At 35.4% G+C, this 23,564-nt stretch overlaps 1 protein-coding gene across 1 annotated transcript in view; it reads left to right on the top strand.

Moving 5' to 3' along the window:
- Window positions 1-13,453: 13,453 nt before the first annotated feature.
- Window positions 13,454-23,564, top strand: part of LOC110654475 (dnaJ homolog subfamily C GRV2-like) — a gene marked incomplete at its 5' end in the record, with an annotated part of 47,851 nt that continues 37,740 nt past the window's right edge. Inside the window, 7 exons of the mRNA XM_058146323.1 lie at window positions 13,454-15,694; window positions 15,816-16,179; window positions 16,575-16,711; window positions 16,997-17,389; window positions 17,519-18,010; window positions 19,476-19,699; window positions 19,798-20,142. Of these exons, the coding sequence (XP_058002306.1) occupies window positions 13,454-15,694; window positions 15,816-16,179; window positions 16,575-16,711; window positions 16,997-17,389; window positions 17,519-18,010; window positions 19,476-19,699; window positions 19,798-20,142 (4,196 nt within the window). The remainder of the gene's footprint in view (window positions 15,695-15,815; window positions 16,180-16,574; window positions 16,712-16,996; window positions 17,390-17,518; window positions 18,011-19,475; window positions 19,700-19,797; window positions 20,143-23,564) is intronic.

The raw sequence follows: 23,564 nt of genomic DNA, 5'->3' as shown, positions 1-23,564 counted from the left end.
GGAGTTAATAAGGATACACAGTGTCTTTCATGTGTCCATGTTAAGGATGTACAGATCTGACCCATCTCATATACTATCAGTTGAAGAGATTGAGGTAAATCCAGACCTCTCATATGATGAAGAACCCATAGAAATTCTGGTATATGAGGTGAAGCAGCTGAGGAACAAACAGATACACCTGGTTAAAGTGCTGTGGAACCATCATTCAGGCTAGGAAGCTACTTGGGAACGTGAAGAGGATATGAGGAGACAAAGACCCACACTGCTCGTAAACTAATGCCGTGTAAAATTTCGAGACGAAATTTATTTTAAGGGGGAGAATTGTAACACCCCTAAGTTCTAGAGTGCGTTCTCATCTCCAGTGACCAGTGTTGTCCGGACAGCTAGGATTCCTAGAACTACACTTCGATATGAGTGAGGAGACATAAAATAATGAAATACAAGAAAAACAAAGGAAAAATAATAGAAAAGAAATGTAACCAAGTTAAGCGAGCCGAGAACCCTAGCAATGGGTGACCGCACCGGGAAGTCACGGCGTGGACCGTTGACTAGCCCTGGACCGTGGGGAACCCTGAAAAATATTTTTTAGGACTTAAATAGACACCTATTGAAGTATAAATACCATTAGAAATATCAAAGAAAAATTAATTAATTAGTACAAAGAAAAGTGAGAAATCAAAAAACGGACAAAACTCTGTATTACTGAAAAATCGGGAATGTAATCCGAACAGGGGCATTGTGGTCATTTGACACTCCGAGTTGTCTTTTGACCTAAATGTTCATTAAAAATAAATGATATTACACTTGAAAAATGTCATGAAAAATTAAATTAGTAGTACCTAATGTAAATAGCAAAAATGGGAAGCTTAATGTAGGAAAATAAAATCTTATATTAAACTAATATTTAATTTAAGCTTAGTGCTCCACTCACCCATCAAAGTGGACCACTAACTCATCATCTTGGGCAGAATATACATCTTCATCTTTAACCTTAGAACCAGCAGAAATTTTCTCCCAAAAAACTCCATTGACGCATGGTTTGAAGCTCCATGCATGTGAGATTCAAGCTCCTTTCTTGGCACTTTCCTTCATTAAAGATTGTCCATACACCTTGGGCAGTAGATAGGCAATAAAAAGACCAAGTTTTGGAGAGATTTTGAAGAGTTTCCAAAGTAGTAAGTTTGTGTTTTTGGATTATGACTTCATTAAAGTTAGTAAGAATGTTATGGGTATTTGAATTATGGAGAGATTTTTGAGGTTTGATGTATACTTAGTATATCTGAATGTGTATTTGAAATTTGGATGCTTGGAAATTAATGGAGTGTGATATATGAATCGGCAGCTTGGTTTGGTGAACCATAAAGATGTTATTTCATGTTTGGTTTATGGAATATTAATGTTGAATTGTGATAGTTGTTATGGCAGCTTGGGTATATGTATGATGGTGTGAGGTTGGACATGTAAATGAGCTAGGTTAGGTGATTGAATTGTTGTAATTTGAGCTTGAAAAATTCTGTACTAAATGGTGCATGCTGAGTGTGATTATAAGCTTCCAAAATGACCAACAATATGTTGTGAAATGTATTTAGGCTAGGGTACAAACCAGAATTGGCATGAATGTATAATTTGGTAAGTGTTGAAAGTATCCTTTGATGAGTAATGAACAAATGCAATAGGGCAGTTTATGTTATGGGCCTAGAACCTTAAGTGTGTGGCTCCAATTGGTATGAGACCAATTGGAGGTGAAACTAGGCACAAAATGTGCCAACTTTCATGAAGAAAGCTTACCAAAATTCTGCTTGTAAGGTAACTTGAAAAGTGACCGAATCCGGATTAGTGCATTTAAGGCCTGAAAATTGACCATTTGGGCAGCAGTTAGTATTTTAGTCATAACTCACTCAAAACAGGTCCAATTGACCTGAAATTTTGACCATGAATAGTTAAGACCTATATCTACAAGTCTTATGAAGACACCAAAGCCCAAAAATGACCATAAGCAAGTCAAAAAGCTTGCACAAGTTCCGGTCCAAAAACTAGCCGAACCAAAATTAACCTAAAATAACCTAAAGTGACCAATTTTAGTACATTCTGACTAGCTATAGTAAAATGACCATAACTTGGTCTAGTAAACTTAGAATGACCTGAAATTTTGCCCCGCGTGCAATAAGACATAGATCTACAAGTTTATAGTTTCGATCGAAACCCGAAAACCGAGGGAACTAGGTCGTCCGGCTAGGTCAAACTAGTATCCCGGAATCCAGCAAATTGCAATAAAATGCAAAATACATGGAAATGAATTGGGTAATATGTACCAACCCTAAAAGGCTACAAATGTGACATATTAGTAACATTAAAACCTAATTTACTTAGAATGCATTGAGGGTCGACATATTAGGTTGACTAAGCAAATAATAGAATTCAGTGAATTAATTATCAAGCATTATCGTTATAGACAATTTAAATGAGTACTGAAACACTTCAAATTGTATTTCTCAATTAGCAAAGACTCAGGGAAAGGAAAGGAAACACTGAGGCAGAGCCAAGAGACAGTTATCAGAGGTTTGTGCGCAACTAGTTTTTAACTGATTTTGTTTTGAATATTTCATATGATTAAATGACATATTTTTCTTATGTATTATGTTTAACAAGCATTGGATTTAATTCAATGATTATTGAAATTGTTATAGTATGATGAATTTAGCTTTGTGAAATGGTATTTCCACAAGTATTAAGCATTGTTATGGATTGAATAAATTATGTTTTGGAAAATTGTGATAGAACATGTTTTGAATTGTGATGGTAATTTTCATGGAAAAATGCAAATTTATAATTTGAATTGTGATGAGCATAAAAATTATTGGATATTGGAATTGAATTTGAATCGAATTATATTGTGATTTATGCTCACTAAAAGGATTGTGATATTATTTTATATCTCACTATAGATGCTTAACTAGGTTATTACCCATCTCTCTCATTTGTTGAGAAGACAATGGAGTTAGTTGTGTTTTGATTACTATGGTACGTGCACAGGCTTAGATTTTCCTCTGATTTGAGGTTAGATCTAAGTTTTTTATCGTTATGGCCCTTGCGGAAGATTCATTATTGTGATGTATACTGTGCACGATGATTCGACCTGCCCGACCATAGGGAGTTAGAATCTGATTCGACCTCCCCGACCATAGGGAGTTAGAATCACTTCGAATATGGCCCTTTCGGATTAGTCTTGCATAGTTAGTGAGATAAAGAATGGTTTTTGAGATACAGGATGGTTTTTGAGATACAGCACCATTTTTGAGATAAAGAATGATTTTTGAGATACAGCATGATTTTTGAGATACAGCATAGTTAGTGAGATAAAGAATGATTTTTGAGATACAGCATGATTTTTGAGATACAACATGGTTTTTGAGACACATAATATTTTTGAATAGTAAAGAATTGTGATTTCAGTTATGATTTGTGTATAATTGATTTTGTTGGAACTACCTTAAATGGTTAGTCATGATTTGATAAATTGAATTTCGTGATCAAAGTCATTTCATATAAATGATTTATATTATTGGCAATGAATATTTTGAGTTTTGGAATTTGATGAGTATTCAGATTTCCAAATTATTTGCTGTAAATTTTGTCAATGTATATTGTACTATGTTTTAAATTATAGTTGTGCACCACTGAGTTCACCACTCAGCGATAGCTTTGTATGTTGTCGCAAGTAAGAAGAGCATAGAGCAGTGAGTAAGTTTCTTTGAAGACACATTCAGATCAGCTCCAGGTATATCATAGGTATACCCATGTATATAAGTTTTGATGTATACATGTAATAATATATATGTAAATTATTTGAGCAGTTGTATAAAAACTCTTATAAAATATTTTGGTATGTAATTAAATGTAACTTATTGTAAATGTAAATTTAGAATTTCATTTATCTTAATAGTTTTGTAATATTAATTTTGAGTCTTGTAATCAATGAAATGTTTCTTTTATGAGGAGATTGATTTGATTATTGAGATTTGAATTATGGGTTCAAATGAAGTTATTGAAGTTGTATTTGAGAAAACATATTGGGAGTGTGTTCTTTGCAGGTTTTGAAGAATTGTTTTCTCAAAATACAACCAGCACTTTGCTGAAATTTTGAAAAAAATTTTATAACACCAGATTTTAATCGATAATTTAAATTTCATGAAAATTGTTTTAAAATCCCTTGTAGTATATTTAATGGATTATCGGTAGGCGAAGTACGGTAATTCATTAGGTTTACTACGGGATCATATTACATCTTACAGGGGAGTAGGGTGTGACACTACTTTTATCTGCTAACATTTCATTTTTGCTAATTTTTGGTAGTGTTGTATGTTAATAAACTGAATTTAGCTATTTGAATTTAATAATGGTTAAATTAACTGCCCATATTTCATTTTTGCTAATTTTTGGTAGTGTTGTATGTTAATAAACTGAATTTAGCTATTTGAATTTAATAATGGTTAAATTAACTGCCCATATAGCATATACACTGACTAGACTGGATAAATGGATGTACTGGCACTGGGTACCTAGTACCTCTGACCGTCACACCATCAGTCACAAAGTGTCTCCCTGTGTGCAAACAGTGTGGCTAAAAAGCCATATAGTCAATTAGGTGATTAGCCAAGTATAATAATACAATATGTATAGCCGTAGGCTATTAAAATCACAGTGCGGCATAATAAGCCGTAAAAATACAGTATGGCGTAAAGCCATTTACAGAACAGCTTTCAGAATCCTATTGGCATGCCAACCTATCCAAACTAGTCAACTAGGCAAACTAGGGCACATTACAAATTAATTGTGTAATTCTTCATTTTTTTGAGTTTACTAGTTACCATGTAATTCACAAGTTAATGTAAATGTTGACCTTTTTAGATAATATGGATAAGTTGATTCTAGCATCAACATGTCATAATTTATAATTCAATATGCTGCCAATATAGTGCAATTTACCCTTTTCACAAGTTGGCATTCATTGCCAAATTACTTTAAGATTCATTATATGTAAATGTCAAATTTTCAATTTTAGTGTGCTAAATTAGTCTAGCTTAATGTCCTATTTCTCTTGGTTTTTAGCTTCTGGTCAAAGAAGCAAAATTGTAGCTCTATGTCTTATTGAACTTTTAGCACAAATTTCAAGTCATTCTGAGTTGTATAGACAAAGATATAGTCAATTTACTAAAGCTGGACAGATTACATCTTTAGTGCAAAATTTGATCAATTTTAGGTCAAATTCAGTTCTGGCAATTTTGGTACCCTAATTTGGGCAAGCAATTTGACTTTGTTTTGGCCATTTCTGGGCTTTGGTGTCTTCATAAGAATTGTAGCTCTATGTCTAAGCTTTCCATGGTTTGGACCTGTTTTGAGTGAGTTATGGTCATCTTAGTGACTACTGTTCATATGGTCAAAAATCTGGGCTTGCAACCACCAATTCTGGATTAGGTCATTTATAAGGTCAGTTTCTAGGCAGAATTTTGGCAATATTTCTGCATAAAAGTTGGCCTATTTTGTGTCTAGTTTCACCTCCCATTGGCATCATACCAATTGGGGTCACCAATTGTCACTTATGATTCAATTTACCTACTGCCTTCACAACACAAAATCTGCACATAAAGAATACTTCCAAATGACACTTCTTCTCCTCCCAAAACTACAAATATACATTCATAACACTTTTATACCATTCATCATATCTCAATCATGTCCATTTGGGCAGAATATACAAGTGTTCCATATGCATTATACAGTCCTAATTCGCAAAGTTAAATTCAATATAATATGTACATGAAAACACTTAATTATAACATATACCTCTCAACCATTACTTCACATACACTGCCCTCAATTCATCTTCATCATAATTCATTAAGAAAATTCATGAAACCAAACACTAATTCATGAATTTAAAGACTACCAAAAGTGGCAGTTCGCTAAGGTATACAAATTGCTTTCCAAACCCTTAATTTCAAGTACTCAATGTACATATATATGGAAACTAAATTGCTATAACTTTAAAATGACTAAATCAACATTATTTTCCATCCATTAGAGGTAAGAAAAACTCAACATCTTTGACTCTCATGGCTGCCAAAATTGAACAATTCAATTGCTTAACAATTTCTTAAAACTTCCTTCACCATTCAACACACCTCAACCTAAACATAAAGTTCACTAAAAAAAGGAAGAAGAAATGGACACTTACCTCAACTTGACCTTCATAAAACCTTGGAATTTTCTCTACTTTTTGCTGCCCATAGGTTTCCCAAGATGTGATGATCAACTTTAATGAAGAACAATTGCAGAAATTATGGCTTGATGATGGAGAGAGAAAGCTTCATGCATGGTGTGGCCATGAAGGATTTTGGGGTTCCATTTTCGGCAAGAAGAAGAATGAAGAAGAAGAAGATCAAGTTAGTGGAATCTGCTGTCCTAAAGTCCTATATAGGTGTCCCAAATTAGGAGTTAGTGGAGTACTTAGGTTAGTTTTATTGTTTAATTATTCAAAGTTTCATTATTTGCATATTTACCTCATTTCTTTCACTATTTATATAATGTATCACAATTAAATTTTTTTATGACATTTTCAAAGTATAATATCATTTATTTTTAATGGACATTGAGATCAAAAGGCAACTCTAGGTGTCAAGTGACTAAAATACCCTTCTTTGGGTTGTATTCTCAATTTTTCGGTAACACTTATTTTTGTCTGTTTCTCGATTTTTCGTTTTTCTTTGTACTAATGTATTAATTTTTCTTTGATATTTTTAGTCTCAATTATATTTCAACAAACCTTTAATCATGTTCCGAAATTTAATTCCGAGGGTTCCTAGCAGTCCTGGGGTCGGCAATTGCCTTCGTAATTTTCTGGTGCGGTCACTCATTGCTACAGTGCCAGCTCATTTAACTTAGTTTCATTTTCTCTCTTTTATTTTTTTTTAATTTTTCTTGTATTTTCTTTTTATTTATTTCATCATTATACGTCTGTTCACTATCACCGAAGTGTACTTCCAGACATCCTGACTTGCCCGGACTGACATTAGGTCATTGGAGCAATAGAACGTACAGAATACATACAGGGAGCATGTTACAAGTCCTCCTTATTCGTTATAAATCTCTAAGAGCCGAATGATACATCTTCATAATCAGAGTCCTAATTTTGTGGATGGAGGAATTCAACAAATTAATAATTATAGTTAAAATTCACTTCAGGGCCAACCCATTTATCTTTCGTTTATGGGGCTTACTCTAAATGGTGAGATAATAAACGATCCTATGTTAAATATGGAGATCAACATCATAATTTAAACTCTAGTAAAATCATTGACGTTGAATTATAAAGAGCACATCCTTAAATCCACTTACCCTTATTGAGAGACGATATGGGGTACCTAACACGTTCCTTAATCGTCTAGCAACCGTAAAACTCTTGCCACACTAACATTTTGTAAAAATCATCCAAACGAACTTTAAATATTTTATAAACATGCCCCACGGTTCTTAGTAATGTTATTATATTATTGCAAAATGAATTACAATTTTCTGGCTACCTACGAATATTTTATGATTTTTTATTCTAAACCCGGTATTAGGCAAAAGGTGCAATTTGGAGTTTGGATTTACCGATGCCAATTCTGACACCTAGAATGAGTCTGAGGCATTTACAAATGATGGAAAGTACTATAATATCGATCCGCTTCTGAAGTGGGTCCGGCAGCTTGTCTGTTAGGCTAAAAAATGCAGTATCGGTCGCCGATTGAATTTCCTCAAAACGAGAACACCTACGCGAAGCTCACAATACCAAGAGTGAGAATATAATTTTTATTTAATTAAACAGACTCATTAAAGACTCGAAAAAATATTATAAAATTCATAGAACCTACCAAAATTTTAGTATCAAAAAAATTTTAAATTGATGTCATTACGAAGTTCTCGCCGAGTGGAGCGTGCTAATGGTCTCGAACTCTCTGTGGGGTGAAATTGGTTAAAACTTCTTGGACTTGATTCGTACAAATCACTCAATAAAAATTGATAAAATAGGTATTTATAGAAAGGTTTCAAAAAATAAAAACCAATTTTAAAAATTCAGAAAATTTAAATTAATTACCATAATATTTAATATATTCAAATATTATAATTTATACATAAAATAATTATTTAAAAATTCTGAGTGTTACATTAATAGATATATATTATAGATAGATCATATATATAGATTATAAATTAATTTTATTCGTTATTTATTTTAATTAATTATTTTTTTTATAAAATTTTATATTTAATTAAAGTTAAGTGTAAATAAAACAATAATTTTAAATTTATATAAATTTTAAAATTGAGAATTTTAAATTTATATAAATGTTAAGTTAATTTAAATAATAAAAATATAATCATAATTAATTTTTAAAAAAAAATCTTTGATAAAATTAATATATTCCTTTTCCACATTTATGTATAGTGTGAATAATATAAATAGATATAATTTTTTTTTTTTTTGTCTTATATTAACATATTTTATTTTAAAATATATTTATATCATTTACTAAGTTAAGATACAATTACATTAGAAAAAGAATTCTATTTAGTTTTCTATTATTCCGCCCTCCCATGTCTAATTATGTTCATGTAGAGTACAATTAAATATGCCAGGTCATCACAAAACACCAGATTAAACTCACCGAGAGGTGACGGAAACTACTTTTGGTCCTCCCGCAAAAAATACCTCTACAGTGAGGTCGCTGAAGCAACAAACAGCACCAACTTCCTCTTTCTTCCCCTTCGTTTTCCTCTTGGCTGTCTCCAAAAAAGGAAAATAAAAAACGTTCTTTTTGATTATTATCCAATCCTCAATTTTCTTTCTTTTTTTTTAAATTACTATTTTTTTATGTCAATTCTCTTGCGCCTAGCTGCTTCTGCGATCGAGCCAATCGCAGTGGCGAATCGCTAATTAAAGCCGAAAACTGGGTGCGAATCAGTCGCGGTCTAACCCCCAACCCAGCGGGAGACTTTTGTTCTTTATCCGCTCCGACAATGCCCATCGCACCTGCACCCTTCACTACCTAGAACGACATCAACAGCATTCCCTCACTCGCCACGCACCCGATCACTCTCGCCCTCCAATGGAACCCTCTAATAATCTCTCTTCTTCTTCTTCTTTTTCTCCTGCCAATTCTGCTCCTGCCCTTCAGGAAGAGCCTGAGTACCTTGCCCGATACCTTGTCGTTAAACACTCCTGGCGAGGCCGATACAAGCGGATTCTGTGTGTTTCTAATGCTTCTGTTGTTACTTTGGACCCTAATACGCTCTCCGTCACAACTCTTACGATGTTGGGAGTGATTTCGAAGGTGCCTCTCCGATTATTGGACGCGATGAGAATTCGAACGAGTTCAATTTGAGTGTTAGGACTGATGGGAAAGGTAAATTCAAGGCGATTAAGTTTTCATCTAGGTATAGGGCTAGTATTCTTACTGAGTTGCATAGAATACGGTGGAATAGGCTGAGTGCTGTGGCGGAGTTCCCTGTGTTGCATCTTCGGAGAAGGAATTGCGAGTGGGTGCCTTTTGTAAGTTTTCACCAGTCTTAATGTACTTGTAACTTGTTAAGTAACAGACTTTCTATGATATTTGTCTGTGTTTGACTATCGTGATGTGTTCTGTTCCTGCATTTTTTTTTTTTTTAAATTTTGTGAGAAGTTATGTTGCATCTGATGTTGAAGATTTTCTATCAGTGGCATATATCATGAAGACGTGGCTTTTAAGCAAATAGAAGGTAGATTTTAAGCAAATTGAGGCGGACCCGAAAATAATACATTTAGCCGAAAAGTCTTAGTTTTGTTATACAATTAGCCGAAAAGTCGTAGTTTTGTTATTGTTGTTGTTCTGTGTGTTATGATTTTAAAGAAAAGACGAAATTTTGGAAGAAATATTACATAGTATAACAATCATCAAAAGTTTCTGGATGGACACTTACCTTCCTTATGAATCTTTTGATCTTATTACTTTGTTTTTTTTTAAAGAGCGATGGTTCACTAACTGGGCATATTTCTTCATTCCCTTTACGGTGGAACAATCATACAAAGCCACATTCTTTCTTCTAAACTCAAAAGGTCTCTAATTACACATGATCTCCAAGAACTTCTATGAATGGCGTGCTATGTGCAATACTTATACTCATCTAAGCCTTATTCTGGACTTAATTATGTCTTAATTCTAAGTTAGCTAGTGTTAGCTAGATGCATTATTTTCTTCCACTTTACTCAGTTTAGACTTTAGAGCTACCACTTCAGAAAGATCAAGGGTTGCAAAATCTTTTTTTTTTTTTTTTTAATTAACATCTTGTCATGTCATTCCAAGTCTACCCTTCCTTTCTAATTGCGGTACTTATGATACCTAATTTAACCAAATGAGTTGTTAAAGAGGAAGGAAAAAAAAAAAAAAACCTTGTTGATCAGGCTTCTACATGTATGGATAGTTGTATCACCTTTTCTTACTTCTATTTAGGATTAGATTATTGTGATATATGGTCTAGTACCCTTTTTCAAACTGCTGATTTAATACTCGTTTACTTGTACTGTTGTTCAGAAATTGAAAGTTAGTTATGTTGGGGTTGAACTGGTTGAATTAAAAACTGGGGATCTACACTGGTGCTTGGATTTTAGGGACATGAATTATCCTGCCATCATTCTCCTTTCTGATGCTTATGGAAAGAAAGCAAGTGATTATGGATGTTTTGTTCTTTATCCTTTATATGGAAGAAAGTCTAAAGCTTTCCAAGCTGCTTCAGGGACAACCAATACTGCAATTATCTCAAACTTGGTAAGAATTGCAATTATCTCAAACTTGATAAGAATTGCATTTTCAATAATTATGCCCATAATTTCATGCTAAAATATAAATTGGAACTGTTTTAAGTCTGTGTAATGTTGCACTTTTTGCTCCATGGTTCCTGCATTTTATAAACAATTACCGTAGTGTGCTTGTGTGCCTATTTGATCATTTTGCTGCTGTAGAACATAGTTGCATTGATACTATTAATTACTTTGAATGTGCTTTCCCAGACAAAAACTGCCAAGTCAATGACTGGGGTATCACTATCTGTGGACAGTTCTCAAACCCTGAGTGTAATGGAGTATATCAAGCATAGGGGTAGCTATTAATGAACATTTCATTATTCTTTTCTATTCTCTGATTTTCCATCATTTTTACTGTTTATATTTTAAGTAATTATGTAATTATCTGTTAAAATTCAGCAAGGGAGGCAGTTGGAGCTGAGGAAACCTCTTATGGGGGTTGGTTTTTAATGAGGTTACGTTCTGCTGCTCACGGAACTTTAAATGTTCCTGGACTGAGTTTGGGAATTGGCCCAAAAGGTGGACTTGGAGAGCATGGTGATACTGTTTCTCGTCAACTCATTCTAACAAAGGTTTCACTTGTTGAAAGGCAATCAGAAAACTACGAAGTAAGTTGATGAAAAATTACACAATGTGGGGACTGAGTTAGATGCTAGAATAGTTGCTACGATATGATTGCCTCAACCTTATGTGTTTTGTGACTTGAAAATGATAAAGCTTTATTTCAGATGTATTTAATGTATGTATAGTGATGTTTATATGCATTACATATCAAATGCTGAGAATCTTCATTAGATGTCTGCAGGCTGTTATTGTTCGTCCTTTATCTGCAGTAAGCTCACTTGTTCGTTTTGCAGAGGAGCCCCAAATGTTTGCTATTGAGTACAATGATGGTTGCCCTATGCAAGTGAGCATTGATATCCTTTTATTTTATTTATTTTTTTAAGAAATTTAGATTTATTATGGCTTAAAGTATCTAATATTTATGGCTTGATTATAGGTTTATGCAAGCACGTCTCGTGATAGCTTACTTGCGGCAGTTCGGGATGTGTTGCAAACAGAAGTAGGTATATCCGTTCCTGTTGGTTTTTGATGGCACTTATAGCTGTTAAAGCAGATGGAAATATGGTGCTGCAAGTCATCATATTTGTTATATCTTCATTTTATGAATCTATTAGTTTAGGCCAAAGGCCTAAATTGGTCTATTAATTTTAGTCCGATGGTCGAAAAGACCTTGATATTGAAATGTAGTTAATTGGGCTGTTTACAATTTAATTTCAAGAAAATAAGTCCAAAATTAATGACGTTCACTAAAAAAAAAGGGTAAAGTAGGTTCTTAATGAATAAAATATTATTTTTATATTTGAAATAATTAAAAAAAATATTTTTAGAAAAATAGAAAATTCTTTATCATTTACAAAGTGATAAAAAAATGGACAAAATATTCCACCCATCTTTGTGTCCTTTTCCTCACCTTCCCCTCTACTGTTCAAGAACCCACCTGCCTCACCCTCTTTCCCTCTCTCACTGATGGAGAGTCCACCCTCCTCTCCCTCCTTCCCTCCCTTCTTGGTTGAGAATCCACCCACGTCCCCCTTCTTTCTTTGTTGAAAATGCCAAAACCAGCACCTCCTTCCTCCCTTGTAGCGAATGCCAAAACCAGCACCTCCTCCCTCCCTTGTTGCAGATGCCAAACCCAAAACCTTCCCCCCCTCTTGATCAAGAAGAGGAGAACCCAACACCTCCCTTCCTGTCTTGATTGCAACGTAACAACCCCCTCTCCACTTTTTTGCTCTTGCAACCCGCCACTGCTCCGTTACTATCATGCACGCAACCCGCCTTCCGTCCTTTGTCTTCGCTAGTGCTCTTCTCTGTGTGATGATTGGTGGAGCTCAAAGATGAAATTTTTACTTTTGGGGATGTACATTTGTTCTTTGGTCTTTACTTTGGAGATTTAAGATTTAGCTAAATTCTAGATTTTCTTTTGGGTTTTAGCTATTTTTTCGCCCAATTTTCTTTTAGATTTTACCTTTGCTTATGTGTGTAAATTTGTTTTTGATTTGTGATTAAAGATAGAAATTTGACTTGATTTTATTGTATTTTGCAAATTGGTATGGATTAGTGGATTGTGATTCTGGGTGGCTTGTGATTTGGATGTTATACCAGATTTTGGGGGCAAAGTCAAGTTGGAATTTTCCATTTTTCTTTATTCCTTTGAAAACCATAGCTTCTTTGAACAGATTAATTATGAATTGATGCTGATGATGATGAAGAAGGGCAGAAATAAACCCAATTTTGTTTTTGTGTTGATTTTTATTTTGTATTTTTAATTTTATGTAAATGGTTAAATTGGAAGTCTGTTTTTTTCCATGAGCATGTGACTGAAATTAGACTTAATTGAAATAAAATTGAAATATAAATGGTCTAACCTACTCCAATTAAAATTTGAAGGGCTTGATTGACTGTAATTGAAGGTTAGGGGCCTATTTGACTATTTGGTTAAAGTTTAAGGGCCATTAGGGACTTAGGCAATCAGTTTAACATTTGTCACAAATATTTGTTAGGGCAGTTTAATTTGTTGTTGACTATTGGGGTCTACTCTTTCAGGGTCAGAGCCCAGTACCTATCCTGCCTAGGTTGACTATGCCTGGTCATCATATTGATCCGCCTTGTGGGAGAGTTCATTTATTAGTAGGACCCCAACGCCCTATTGTTGACATCGAAAGTGCTTCCATGCATTTGAAACACTTAGCTGCAGCTGCCAAAGATGCTGTTGCTGAAGGTGGTTCCATTCCTGGTTCGAGAGCTAAACTGTGGCGTAGAATAAGGGAGTTCAATGCTTGTATTTCATATAGTGGAGTTCCTTCTAATATTGAAGTGCCTGAGGTAACTTTGATGGCCTTGATTACAATGCTTCCAGCTACACCAAATCTTCCTCTAGATTCTCCTCCCTTGCCACCTCCTTCTCCTAAAGCAGCTGCAACAGTGATGGGTTTCATTGCATGTTTACGTAGATTATTGGCTTCTAGAAGTGCAGCTTCACATGTGATGTCTTTTCCTGCTGCTGTTGGAAGAATTATGGGTTTACTCAGAAATGGTTCCGAGGGTGTAGCAGCTGAAGCTGCAGGACTTGTTGCGGCTCTTATTGGTGGTGGTCCAATGGATCCTAGTTTATTAACAGATTCTAAAGGAGAGAGGCATGCCACAATAATGCACACAAAGTCTGTCTTGTTTGCTTATAATGGTTATTTCATTATACTTGCCAACCGATTGAAACCCATGTCTGTATCACCTCTATTGTCAATGGCTGTTGTTGAAGTTCTTGAGGCTATGATATGTGAACCACATGGTGAAACTACACAATACACAGTTTTTGTTGAATTGTTACGACAAGTAGCTGGTTTGCGGCGTCGCTTATTTGCATTGTTTGCACATCCTGCTGAAAGTGTGAGGGAAACAGTTGCTGTGATCATGCGTACATTTGCAGAAGAAGATGCAATTGCAGCAGAGTCCATGCGTGATGCTGCTTTGCATTACGGTGCTTTGCTGAGGCATTTATTACACGCTTTTTACCTACCTGCTGGTGATCGTCGTGAAGTTAGTCGACAACTTGTCGCTCTTTGGGCTGATTCCTATCAACCGGCTTTAGATCTATTGTCTAGAGTTCTGCCTTCTGGGCTTGTTGCGTATTTGCACACTCGTTCTGATGGAGTTCAACTTGATGAGGTAAATCAAGAAGGATCATTGAGTAGTAGGAGACAGAGACGTTTACTTCAGCAGCGGAGAGGTCATGCTGGAAGAGGAATGACATTGCAAGATCCTGTTAATTATGATGTTGATGATCCAGTGAGGCAGGCAAATGCAGGTGGTCTTAAAGGATCAGACAACTATCAAAAATCTGCTGTGGATTCAATTTCTGGACAACCTTCGACTCTTCAAACAGTTGAAAATTTGACTAGTGATACTCCCTCTTTAGGCGTTTTGCAAAATGAGCATTCGCCTGCTTCAGCTGATAAACCTTCAACTTCAACCAATATACATGGGATAACAGAACCAAATGTTTCTAATTCAGTTGACTCTGATTCTCATGTGGCTGGTTTCCAGAACACGGGCCTTCCAGCTCCTGCACAGGTTGTTGTGGAGAACACAACTGTGGGTTCTGGTCGGCTACTCTGTAATTGGCATGAATTTTGGCGAGCGTTTAGCCTTGATCACAATCGTGCAGATCTAATCTGGAATGAGCGCACAAGACAAGAACTGAGGGAGGCTTTGCAGGCTGAGGTTCATAAACTAGATGTTGAGAAGGAGCGCACTGAAGATATTGTCCCAGGTCCTTCAGTAGAGATGATAAATGGGCAGGATAGTGTGCCACAGATATCTTGGAACTATTCTGAGTTCTCTGTGAATTATCATAGCTTGTCCAAAGAAGTATGTGTAGGTCAATATTATCTGCGTTTGCTGCTTGATAGTGGTAGCAGTGGCCGGGCACAGGATTTTCCTCTGCGTGATCCATTAGCTTTCTTTAGAGCACTCTATCATCGGTTTTTATGTGATGCAGACACAGGGCTTACAGTAGATGGTGCTGTTCCTGATGAACTGGGTGCATCTGATGATTGGTGTGATATGGGAAGATTAGATGGCTTTGGGGGAGGGGGAGGCTCTTCAGTAAGGGAGCTTTGTGCAAGAGCAATGGCCATTGTCTATGAACAACATTACATTACAATAGGTCCCTTTGAGGGTACTGCACATATTACAGTACTTTTAGATAGGACGGATGATAGAGCTTTAAGACACCGTCTTCTCCTACTTTTGAAGGTATATTAGACTATTGTTATTTTGCATGTTCACCTTTTTTCAGGTGATCCATGATCTTTTGTTCGTTTGCGTTACCCTTAGAACTTCCATCTATTTTAATTTGTGGAGGCTTTATTTGCAGGTTTTAATGAAGGTTTTGTCGAATGTGGAGGCTTGTGTTTTGGTTGGAGGGTGTGTGTTGGCTGTTGATTTGCTGACAGTGGTTCATGAAGCTTCAGAAAGAACTGCTATCCCTTTGCAATCTAATTTATTAGCTGCTACTGCTTTCATGGAGCTTAAAGAATGGATGTTTATAAACAAGGATGGCACACAAGTTGGACCAGTTGAGAAGGATGCTATCAGAAGGTTTTGGTCAAAGAAAGAAATTGACTGGTCAACAAAGTGCTGGGCGTCTGGAATGGTGGAGTGGAAGAAATTGCGTGATATTCGCGAACTTCGTTGGACGTTATCTGTTCGTGTTCCAGTCCTCACATCATCTCAGGTAGGTATCATTTGGGCATGGTGTTGATGCTGATATTCATTGTGCTTGCTGGTTTATGTGCTGGTATCTCTAGCCAGAGTAGTAACATCTTTATTTGATTCTCAATTGTACGTGCAACTGTAAGCAGTTTGGTATTTTTTGTTCAACTGTGATTTGAAAAAATTTAAACATAAGTTGACACCCTCAAATAGCTGATTCCCTTGTCTTATTTTTTTGAATATTGTTGTTGAGAGTTTGTAGAATATTGGTTTTAGAGTATATATTTGTGCACTAGCAACAAAATCTACTTGGTTCATGTGTTTCTGTTGTCATGTTCTGTTAAATTATGTCTATTGTTTTTGTTTGTTCTTTTGTTATTTTCATGATATCTGTTAATTGGTTGATACTGTGTGTAGGTAGGGGATGCAGCATTGTCCATATTACATAGCATGGTAGCTGCACATTCAGACTTAGATGATTCTGGAGAGATAGTTAGCCCAACACCAAGGGTAAAGCGTATCCTTTCAAGTCCTCGTTGCCTTCCACATATTGCTCAGGTAATGTCCTGAGAATTTGCCCCTAAATGATAATTCAGTCCTAGTTGCAGCCTTGTCATCTATTCAAACATTCATCTGTATTGCATGTGTGTATATTTTCATGCTTTCATGATGCTTTTGTTTGTCGTTTGCTGCAGCCTTTTTGTTTTCTTAAGATATGATTGAATGAATACTAGTTTCTATAATGAATAATGTCATTTTCTTTTTAAGAAGCTGATTTCATTTCAATTTTAACCATTAATTAAAAAAGTTACTGCCTCATTTATTATCTGATTTTTTTCATAGGCGATGCTTGCTGGGGAACCAGGCATAGTTGAGGCTGCTGCAGCATTGCTGAAGGCTGTTGTTACCAGAAATCCCAATGCTATGATAAGCCTTTACAGCACAGGAGCCTTCTATTTTGCCTTAGCATACCCTGGATCCAATCTCCTTTCCATTGCACAACTGTTTGCTGTGACTCATGTCCATCAAGCATTCCATGGTGGTGAAGAAGCTGCTATTTCCTCATCATTGCCCCTTGCAAAGCGCAGTGTGTTGGGTGGGCTTCTTCCTGAATCTTTGCTGTATGTACTGGAGCGTAGTGGTCCAGCTGCATTTGCTGCTGCAATGGTTTCAGATTCTGATACCCCGGAGATTATATGGACACACAAAATGCGAGCAGAAAATCTGATTCGTCAGGTACGCAGCTTCGAATGAGGCATATGCAGTATATTTTCCTTTGCTTTTGGGTCTTTTGTTTATGAAAAGGATGTGAACTGGCATTTATACTGTATTTCTGACATCATGTGCTCCCATTCTTCCCACCAGGTTTTGCAGCATCTGGGTGATTTTCCTCAGAAATTGTCACAGCACTGTCATTCTTTATATGAGTATGCCCCCATGCCACCAGTGACATACCCAGAGCTTAGAGATGAAATGTGGTGTCACCGATATTATCTTCAAAACTTGTGCGATGAGATTCGCTTTCCAAATTGGCCAATTGTTGAACATGTTGAGTTTCTGCAGTCATTATTGGTAATGTGGCGTGAAGAGTTAACGCGGAGACCTATGGACCTTTCTGAAGAAGAAGCTTGCAGAATATTAGAAATATCGCCAGAAGATGTCTCGATTGAAGATACAAAAAAGTATTCTCTTGAGACTTCTGAGGATATGACTAGCATATCAAAGCAGATTGGGAACATTGATGAAGAAAAGCTCAAGCGACAATTTAGGAAACTTGCAATGAAATACCATCCTGACAAGAACCCTGAGGGAAGGGAGAAGTTTCTTGCTGTGCAGAAAGCCTATGAACGCCTTCAGGTATTTGAAATCAAGTTGCTCAGAAATAGAAATTTAAAATGATGCATAAAATTGTCTCTCCATAGGCATTCATGATCATTACTGTCACTTTTGGCACCATGTACCGTGTGAAGGTTCTGTGGATGGAGTAATCACTTCATCTTCAAGCTTTAGTGACTGAAGGTTTGATTTCCTGATAGATCTGTATTTGGTATTTTTACTCATTCATGAATCATGATATTGAGTTCATTTCATATTTTCCTCTTCCATCATACCTTTTTATAAGTGTTAAGGTAGTTCAAACACTAATATACACGAACAAACGAAGGAGGATGTATAAGATAAAAATGTAAATACATGTGTATGGGTGAATGCAGGCGGGCGTATGTGTGCTATCAAGAGAATCTTTCTTAGTGTGTGTGCTATCATGTGACTGAGATATCTAATGTTGCTTTGTGAAATTCATGTTGAAAAGTGCTGTATTGTATCAAAATATTTTATCTTGGAAGGATATCTTCATTGCTGTGGAATGTTTAGAAATCAGGACATGACATACATGTTTCATATTTTACCCAGGGTATCTGGGCATGGAGTTCTCTGCTATGAGGAACAAAAATTAGAATGTATGGGGCTTGTTCACTTGTGGAAAACTGGAGTAGTTTTCTGGAAAAATTTTCTAAGAAAACTGAAAGACAAAGATTCGTGTTCACAAGAACCAATTTTACAAATAGAAAACTGGAAAAACAGTTTTCCAAAATGTAGCTAAGATTTGGAAAACAACTTTAAGTTGTTTTTCACTGTTTTCCTTCATAACAAAGTTTTGTTTCCAATTGTTTTCCAAATGTAAAACAATGACTTTCTTATGATAAAAATTGCACTAATTTTTTTTATGATTAAAATTGAATAATTATTTGAAAATATTTGTTTACAACGATAAAAATAGTCATATTATTATAAAATAAATGAATAATTTTAAAAATAAAATAAGTTTTTAAAGGTGAACACATTTTCCATTTTTTCCTTGTTTTTCATAGAAAATGACAACTGGAGTTTACTTAGATAATGAAAAATGAAAATAGAAAACTGGTGTTATTGAGATTGTTTGATTCTCTGTTCATGGTTGATTATTTGTCGGGATTCTAATTCTGACAGTCCAGATAGTTAATGATCAACATAAAAACACTATTTTTGGCTTTGGCAGTTCAGATTGTTAATGATCACTAATCCGGAATTCTGGATCAAGTGATCCAGATTGCAAATAGCTTGGGGTTGAGTGTTCTCTGCTAGTAACAGTCAAGATAGTTAATAATCAACACACAAGCACTAATTTTAATATTTCAAATAGTTAATGATCAATAATCCGGATCAGGTTGTCCAGATTGCAAATAAGGGGGTTGAGTGTTTTCTAGTAACACTGATTAGTTGTTAAATTATGCATTACTGTTCTGGTGTGCTAATTAATGCCTACTTGTTTTGTTGTTTGTAGGCTACCATGCAAGGTTTGCAAGGTCCTCAGCCTTGGAGGTTACTGCTTTTATTGAAAGGACAGTGCATCTTATACCGAAGATACGGGGATGAGCTGGAGCCTTTTAAATATGCTGGCTATCCCATGTTGCTTAATGCAGTTACTGTTGACAATGATGGCAACAATTTTCTTTCTTCTGACAGAGCACCTTTGCTTATTGCAGCATCAGAGCTTACTTGGCTGACATACATTCTCTTCCTGCTAATTTTCTTCTTTCATTTTTCCTTCTAATGAACTTGACAAGATTTGACAGGCTCTATATCTTTCTATTGCTGATATTTAGGTGTGCATCTTCTTCCTTAAATGGTGAGGAGCTTGTAAGGGATGGAGGGATACAACTTCTTGCAACTCTTCTTTCTCGTTGCATGTGTGTAGTTCAGCCAACTACTTATGCAAGTGACCCATCTGCCCTTATAGTTACAAATGTGATGCGAACCTTTTCTGTTTTGAGTCAGTTTGAGAGTGCTAGGGCTGAGATGCTTGAATTATCTGGACTAACTGACGACATTTTGCACTGTACTGAGCTTGAGCTTGTGCCTGAAGCTGTTGATACTGCCCTCCAGACTATTGCCCACGTTTCTGTGTCTTCTGGATTGCAGGATGCCTTATTAAAGGCAGGTGTGCTTTGGTAAGTAATCTGCTTCGTCTTTCTCTTTTCCTTTTATCTACTTTACTTTGTCTATATGTTTTTTGAACTTATACTTTGTATTTTTGTTGTTATTACTGTATGCTTACTTTGAAATAGCTCTATGATCACTTTCATGAATTAGATAGTTGTTGGAATTCATGAGATTTGTTTTTTTTAATTCATGAGATATGGTTATGAGAAAATTATGTGATTAATTAGCAAAATCATTGGCTTAATTAATGCTTGTATCAAGGAGTGATTTATATATATATATATATATATATATATATATATATATATATATATATATATATATCTTGTATCTTCCATTATAAATATGGACTCTTATGTATTGTGGTATGACACAAGCGAACGAAATGCAACCTTTTGAGGTTTTGTGTCCATGGATGTATGCTCTTCGTAGTCGAACCATGTAAATCCTTGTTATTATTTTCTCCTTTCTTTTCTATCATTCTAAATTTCAATATTGTATTAGAGCCTAGGGTTTGAGTCCCAAAGCTATTTTTCTCCTATATTCTCTTCCATTTTTGCCTAGGGTTTGAATATCAAAGCTATTTTCTCCCAAATTTCTCTTCTTCTACATGGTATCCAACTTAAAAAAAAATAAGATAAAAAAATGGAAGCTTGATGATGGATCAATCTCATTGCGAGGGAGTATTGGTATTGATGAGATTTTCCCTTAATTTATGAGATATGATTGTGAGAAAATTATGTGATTAAGTAGTGTTGTGAAAATATTTTCTCATATTTCTTCAAGAAGGATTACAACATATTTATACAATTGTGATCCTAACTAAGAAGGAAAGCAATCCTATAATTAATCTAATACATATCTGCTCTGCTATAAGTTAGGGATACAGATAAATATACAAAGTTGACATTTCATAACATTCTCCCTCAAGTTGGAGTATAGATGTTAATTATGCCCAACTTACTAAAATGTAGTCAACTCGAGCTCCATTTAGAGCTTTTGTAAAAATATCTCTCAATTGCTCTTCTGTTTTGACATGCCCTATTGAGACAACCTTTTGTTGAATCTTCTTTTGAATAAAGTGATGGTCAATCTCGATATGCTTAGTTCGCTCATGATAGATAGGATTATAAGCAATATGGAGAGCTGCTTGATTTTCACACCATAATTTTGCAAGTAATGGAACCTTAAGACCAACCTCATCCAGTAACTGCAGCACCCACATAACCTCATATACTGACTGTGCCATAACCCGATATTTTGATTCAGTACTTGAACAAGAAATCACACTTTGCTTCTTACTTCTCCACGACACCAAGTTTCCTCCAACAAAAACACATTACCCTATTGTTGATCTCTTGTCAATCTTTGATCTTGCCCAATCTGCATCTGAAAAACACTCAACATTTAAATGACCATTATTGCTATACAAAAGACCATGACTCGGAGCACCTTTCAAATAGCACAATATCTATTCTAAAGCTTCCCAAAGAGTACTAGTAGGCGAAGACATAAACTGACTCACAACACTAACAGAGTAAGCAATATCTCGATGAGTCATTGTCTAATAATTCAACTTTCCAACCCATCTCCTATACCTCTCAGGATCATCAAATAGCTCACCATCTCCTGCTGTAAGCTGAACATTGAGAGTCATTGGTGCACTACATGGTTTAGTACCTAATTTTTCAGTCTCTGCTAATAAATCAAGGATATGCTTCCTTTGAGACAAGAAGATGCCTTTCTTATATCTTGAAACTTTAATGCCCAAAAAATATTTCAATAAACCCAAATCTTTTGTTTGAAATTGAGTTTGAAGAAATGACTTAAGTGATGAAATGCCAGCAGAGTCACTTCTAATAATGACAATGTCATCAACATATACCACAAGCAAGATTAGACCACTTTCAGAATGCCTAAAAAATACAGAATGACTTTGCATACCAAATTGCTGTACCACCTCACTAAATCTTCCAAACCAAGTTATGGGATTTTGTTTTAAACCATAAAGAGATTTGCGAAGCTTGCAAGCTTTGCCCGACTCCCCCTGAGTAACAAACCCATGTGGTTGCTTCATATACACATTTTCTTGAAGATTACCATGAAGAAAATCATTCTTGTTATCCAACTGGTACAAGGGCCAATCATATATAGTTGCTAAAGAAATGAACAAGCGAACAGAAGTAGGTTTAGCTACAGATAAAAAAGTATCAGAGTAATCGAATCCATAGGTCTGAGCATATACTTTTGCCACAAGATGAGCTTTTAATCGAGCCACAGATCCATTGGGATTCACTTTCATTGTGAACACCCATTTATAACATACAACCTTCTTACCAGTGGGCAGAGATACCAAGTCCTATGTACCATTAGCCTCTAGAGCCTCCATCTTCTCTCTCATAGCATCACAATGGCCGGGATGGGATAATGCCTCATTAACAGTTTTGGAAATATGGATAGAGTTTAAAGAAGTAACAAAATACCGAGAACAAGAAAACAACTGATTATGAGAAACAAAAGATGAAATAGGATAAGTACATGTGCATTTACCTTTATGAAGAGCAATCGATAAATCAAGGTCGGAATCAAGACCAGAAGTAGGAACTGGATCTCCCAACAAAGAAGCCGATAGAGAGTTTAATTCTGAGTCTTGGATCTCTTCCATCTCTTGGGAAAGGTCCTGGAATAAACATGATGAACTGGTGGTTTAGACCGAACTGGTACCGAGGCTGAAGGATCAGATGATGGGAGAGGACTAGACGTAGTATATATTAAGAGATCATCTTCCTCCCCTTGACTCTCATGCATAGATGATTGAGGAAAAAATGAGATAGACTCAAAAAATGTAACATCAGCAGACATAAGATATTTACTGAGAATAGGAGAAAAACATTGATACTCCTTTTGAAGACGAGAGTACCCAAGAAAGAGACACTTGAGAGACTTAGGATCCAATTTGGTAACTTGCGGACGAATATTACGAACAAAAAAAATGCACCCAAAGATACGAGTTTTAATGGGAAATAGAGACTTAGAGGGAAATAATACATTATAAGGAATATCACTGTGAAGGACAGATGATGGCATATGATTAATCAGAAAATAAGCCGTGGAGACTGCATCAGTCTAAAAATGTTTAGGTACCTTCATTTGAAAAAAAAGTGCTGTAGCTACCTTTAGAAGGTGATGATTCTTTCTTTCGGCAATTCCATTTTGAGAAAGAGTATCAATACAAGAGGTCTGATGGAGAATACCATTTTGTGACATGTAATTCTGAAAACTGTTGGAAAGGTATTCTTTTGCATTATCACTTCTCAAGGTACGAACAAATGCATTAAAATGTGTTTTGATTTCTACACAGAAGGCACAAAAGATAGAAAATAACTTTGAATGATTTTTCATTAAAAATAATCAATTAACACTAGAGTAG

Source organism: Hevea brasiliensis, chromosome 4 (assembly GCF_030052815.1).
Source record: "Hevea brasiliensis isolate MT/VB/25A 57/8 chromosome 4, ASM3005281v1, whole genome shotgun sequence".
Taxonomy (NCBI): domain Eukaryota; kingdom Viridiplantae; phylum Streptophyta; class Magnoliopsida; order Malpighiales; family Euphorbiaceae; genus Hevea; species Hevea brasiliensis.
The sequence above is the reverse complement of the archived record's forward strand: the minus strand, read 5'-3'. Positions and strand labels throughout refer to the sequence as shown.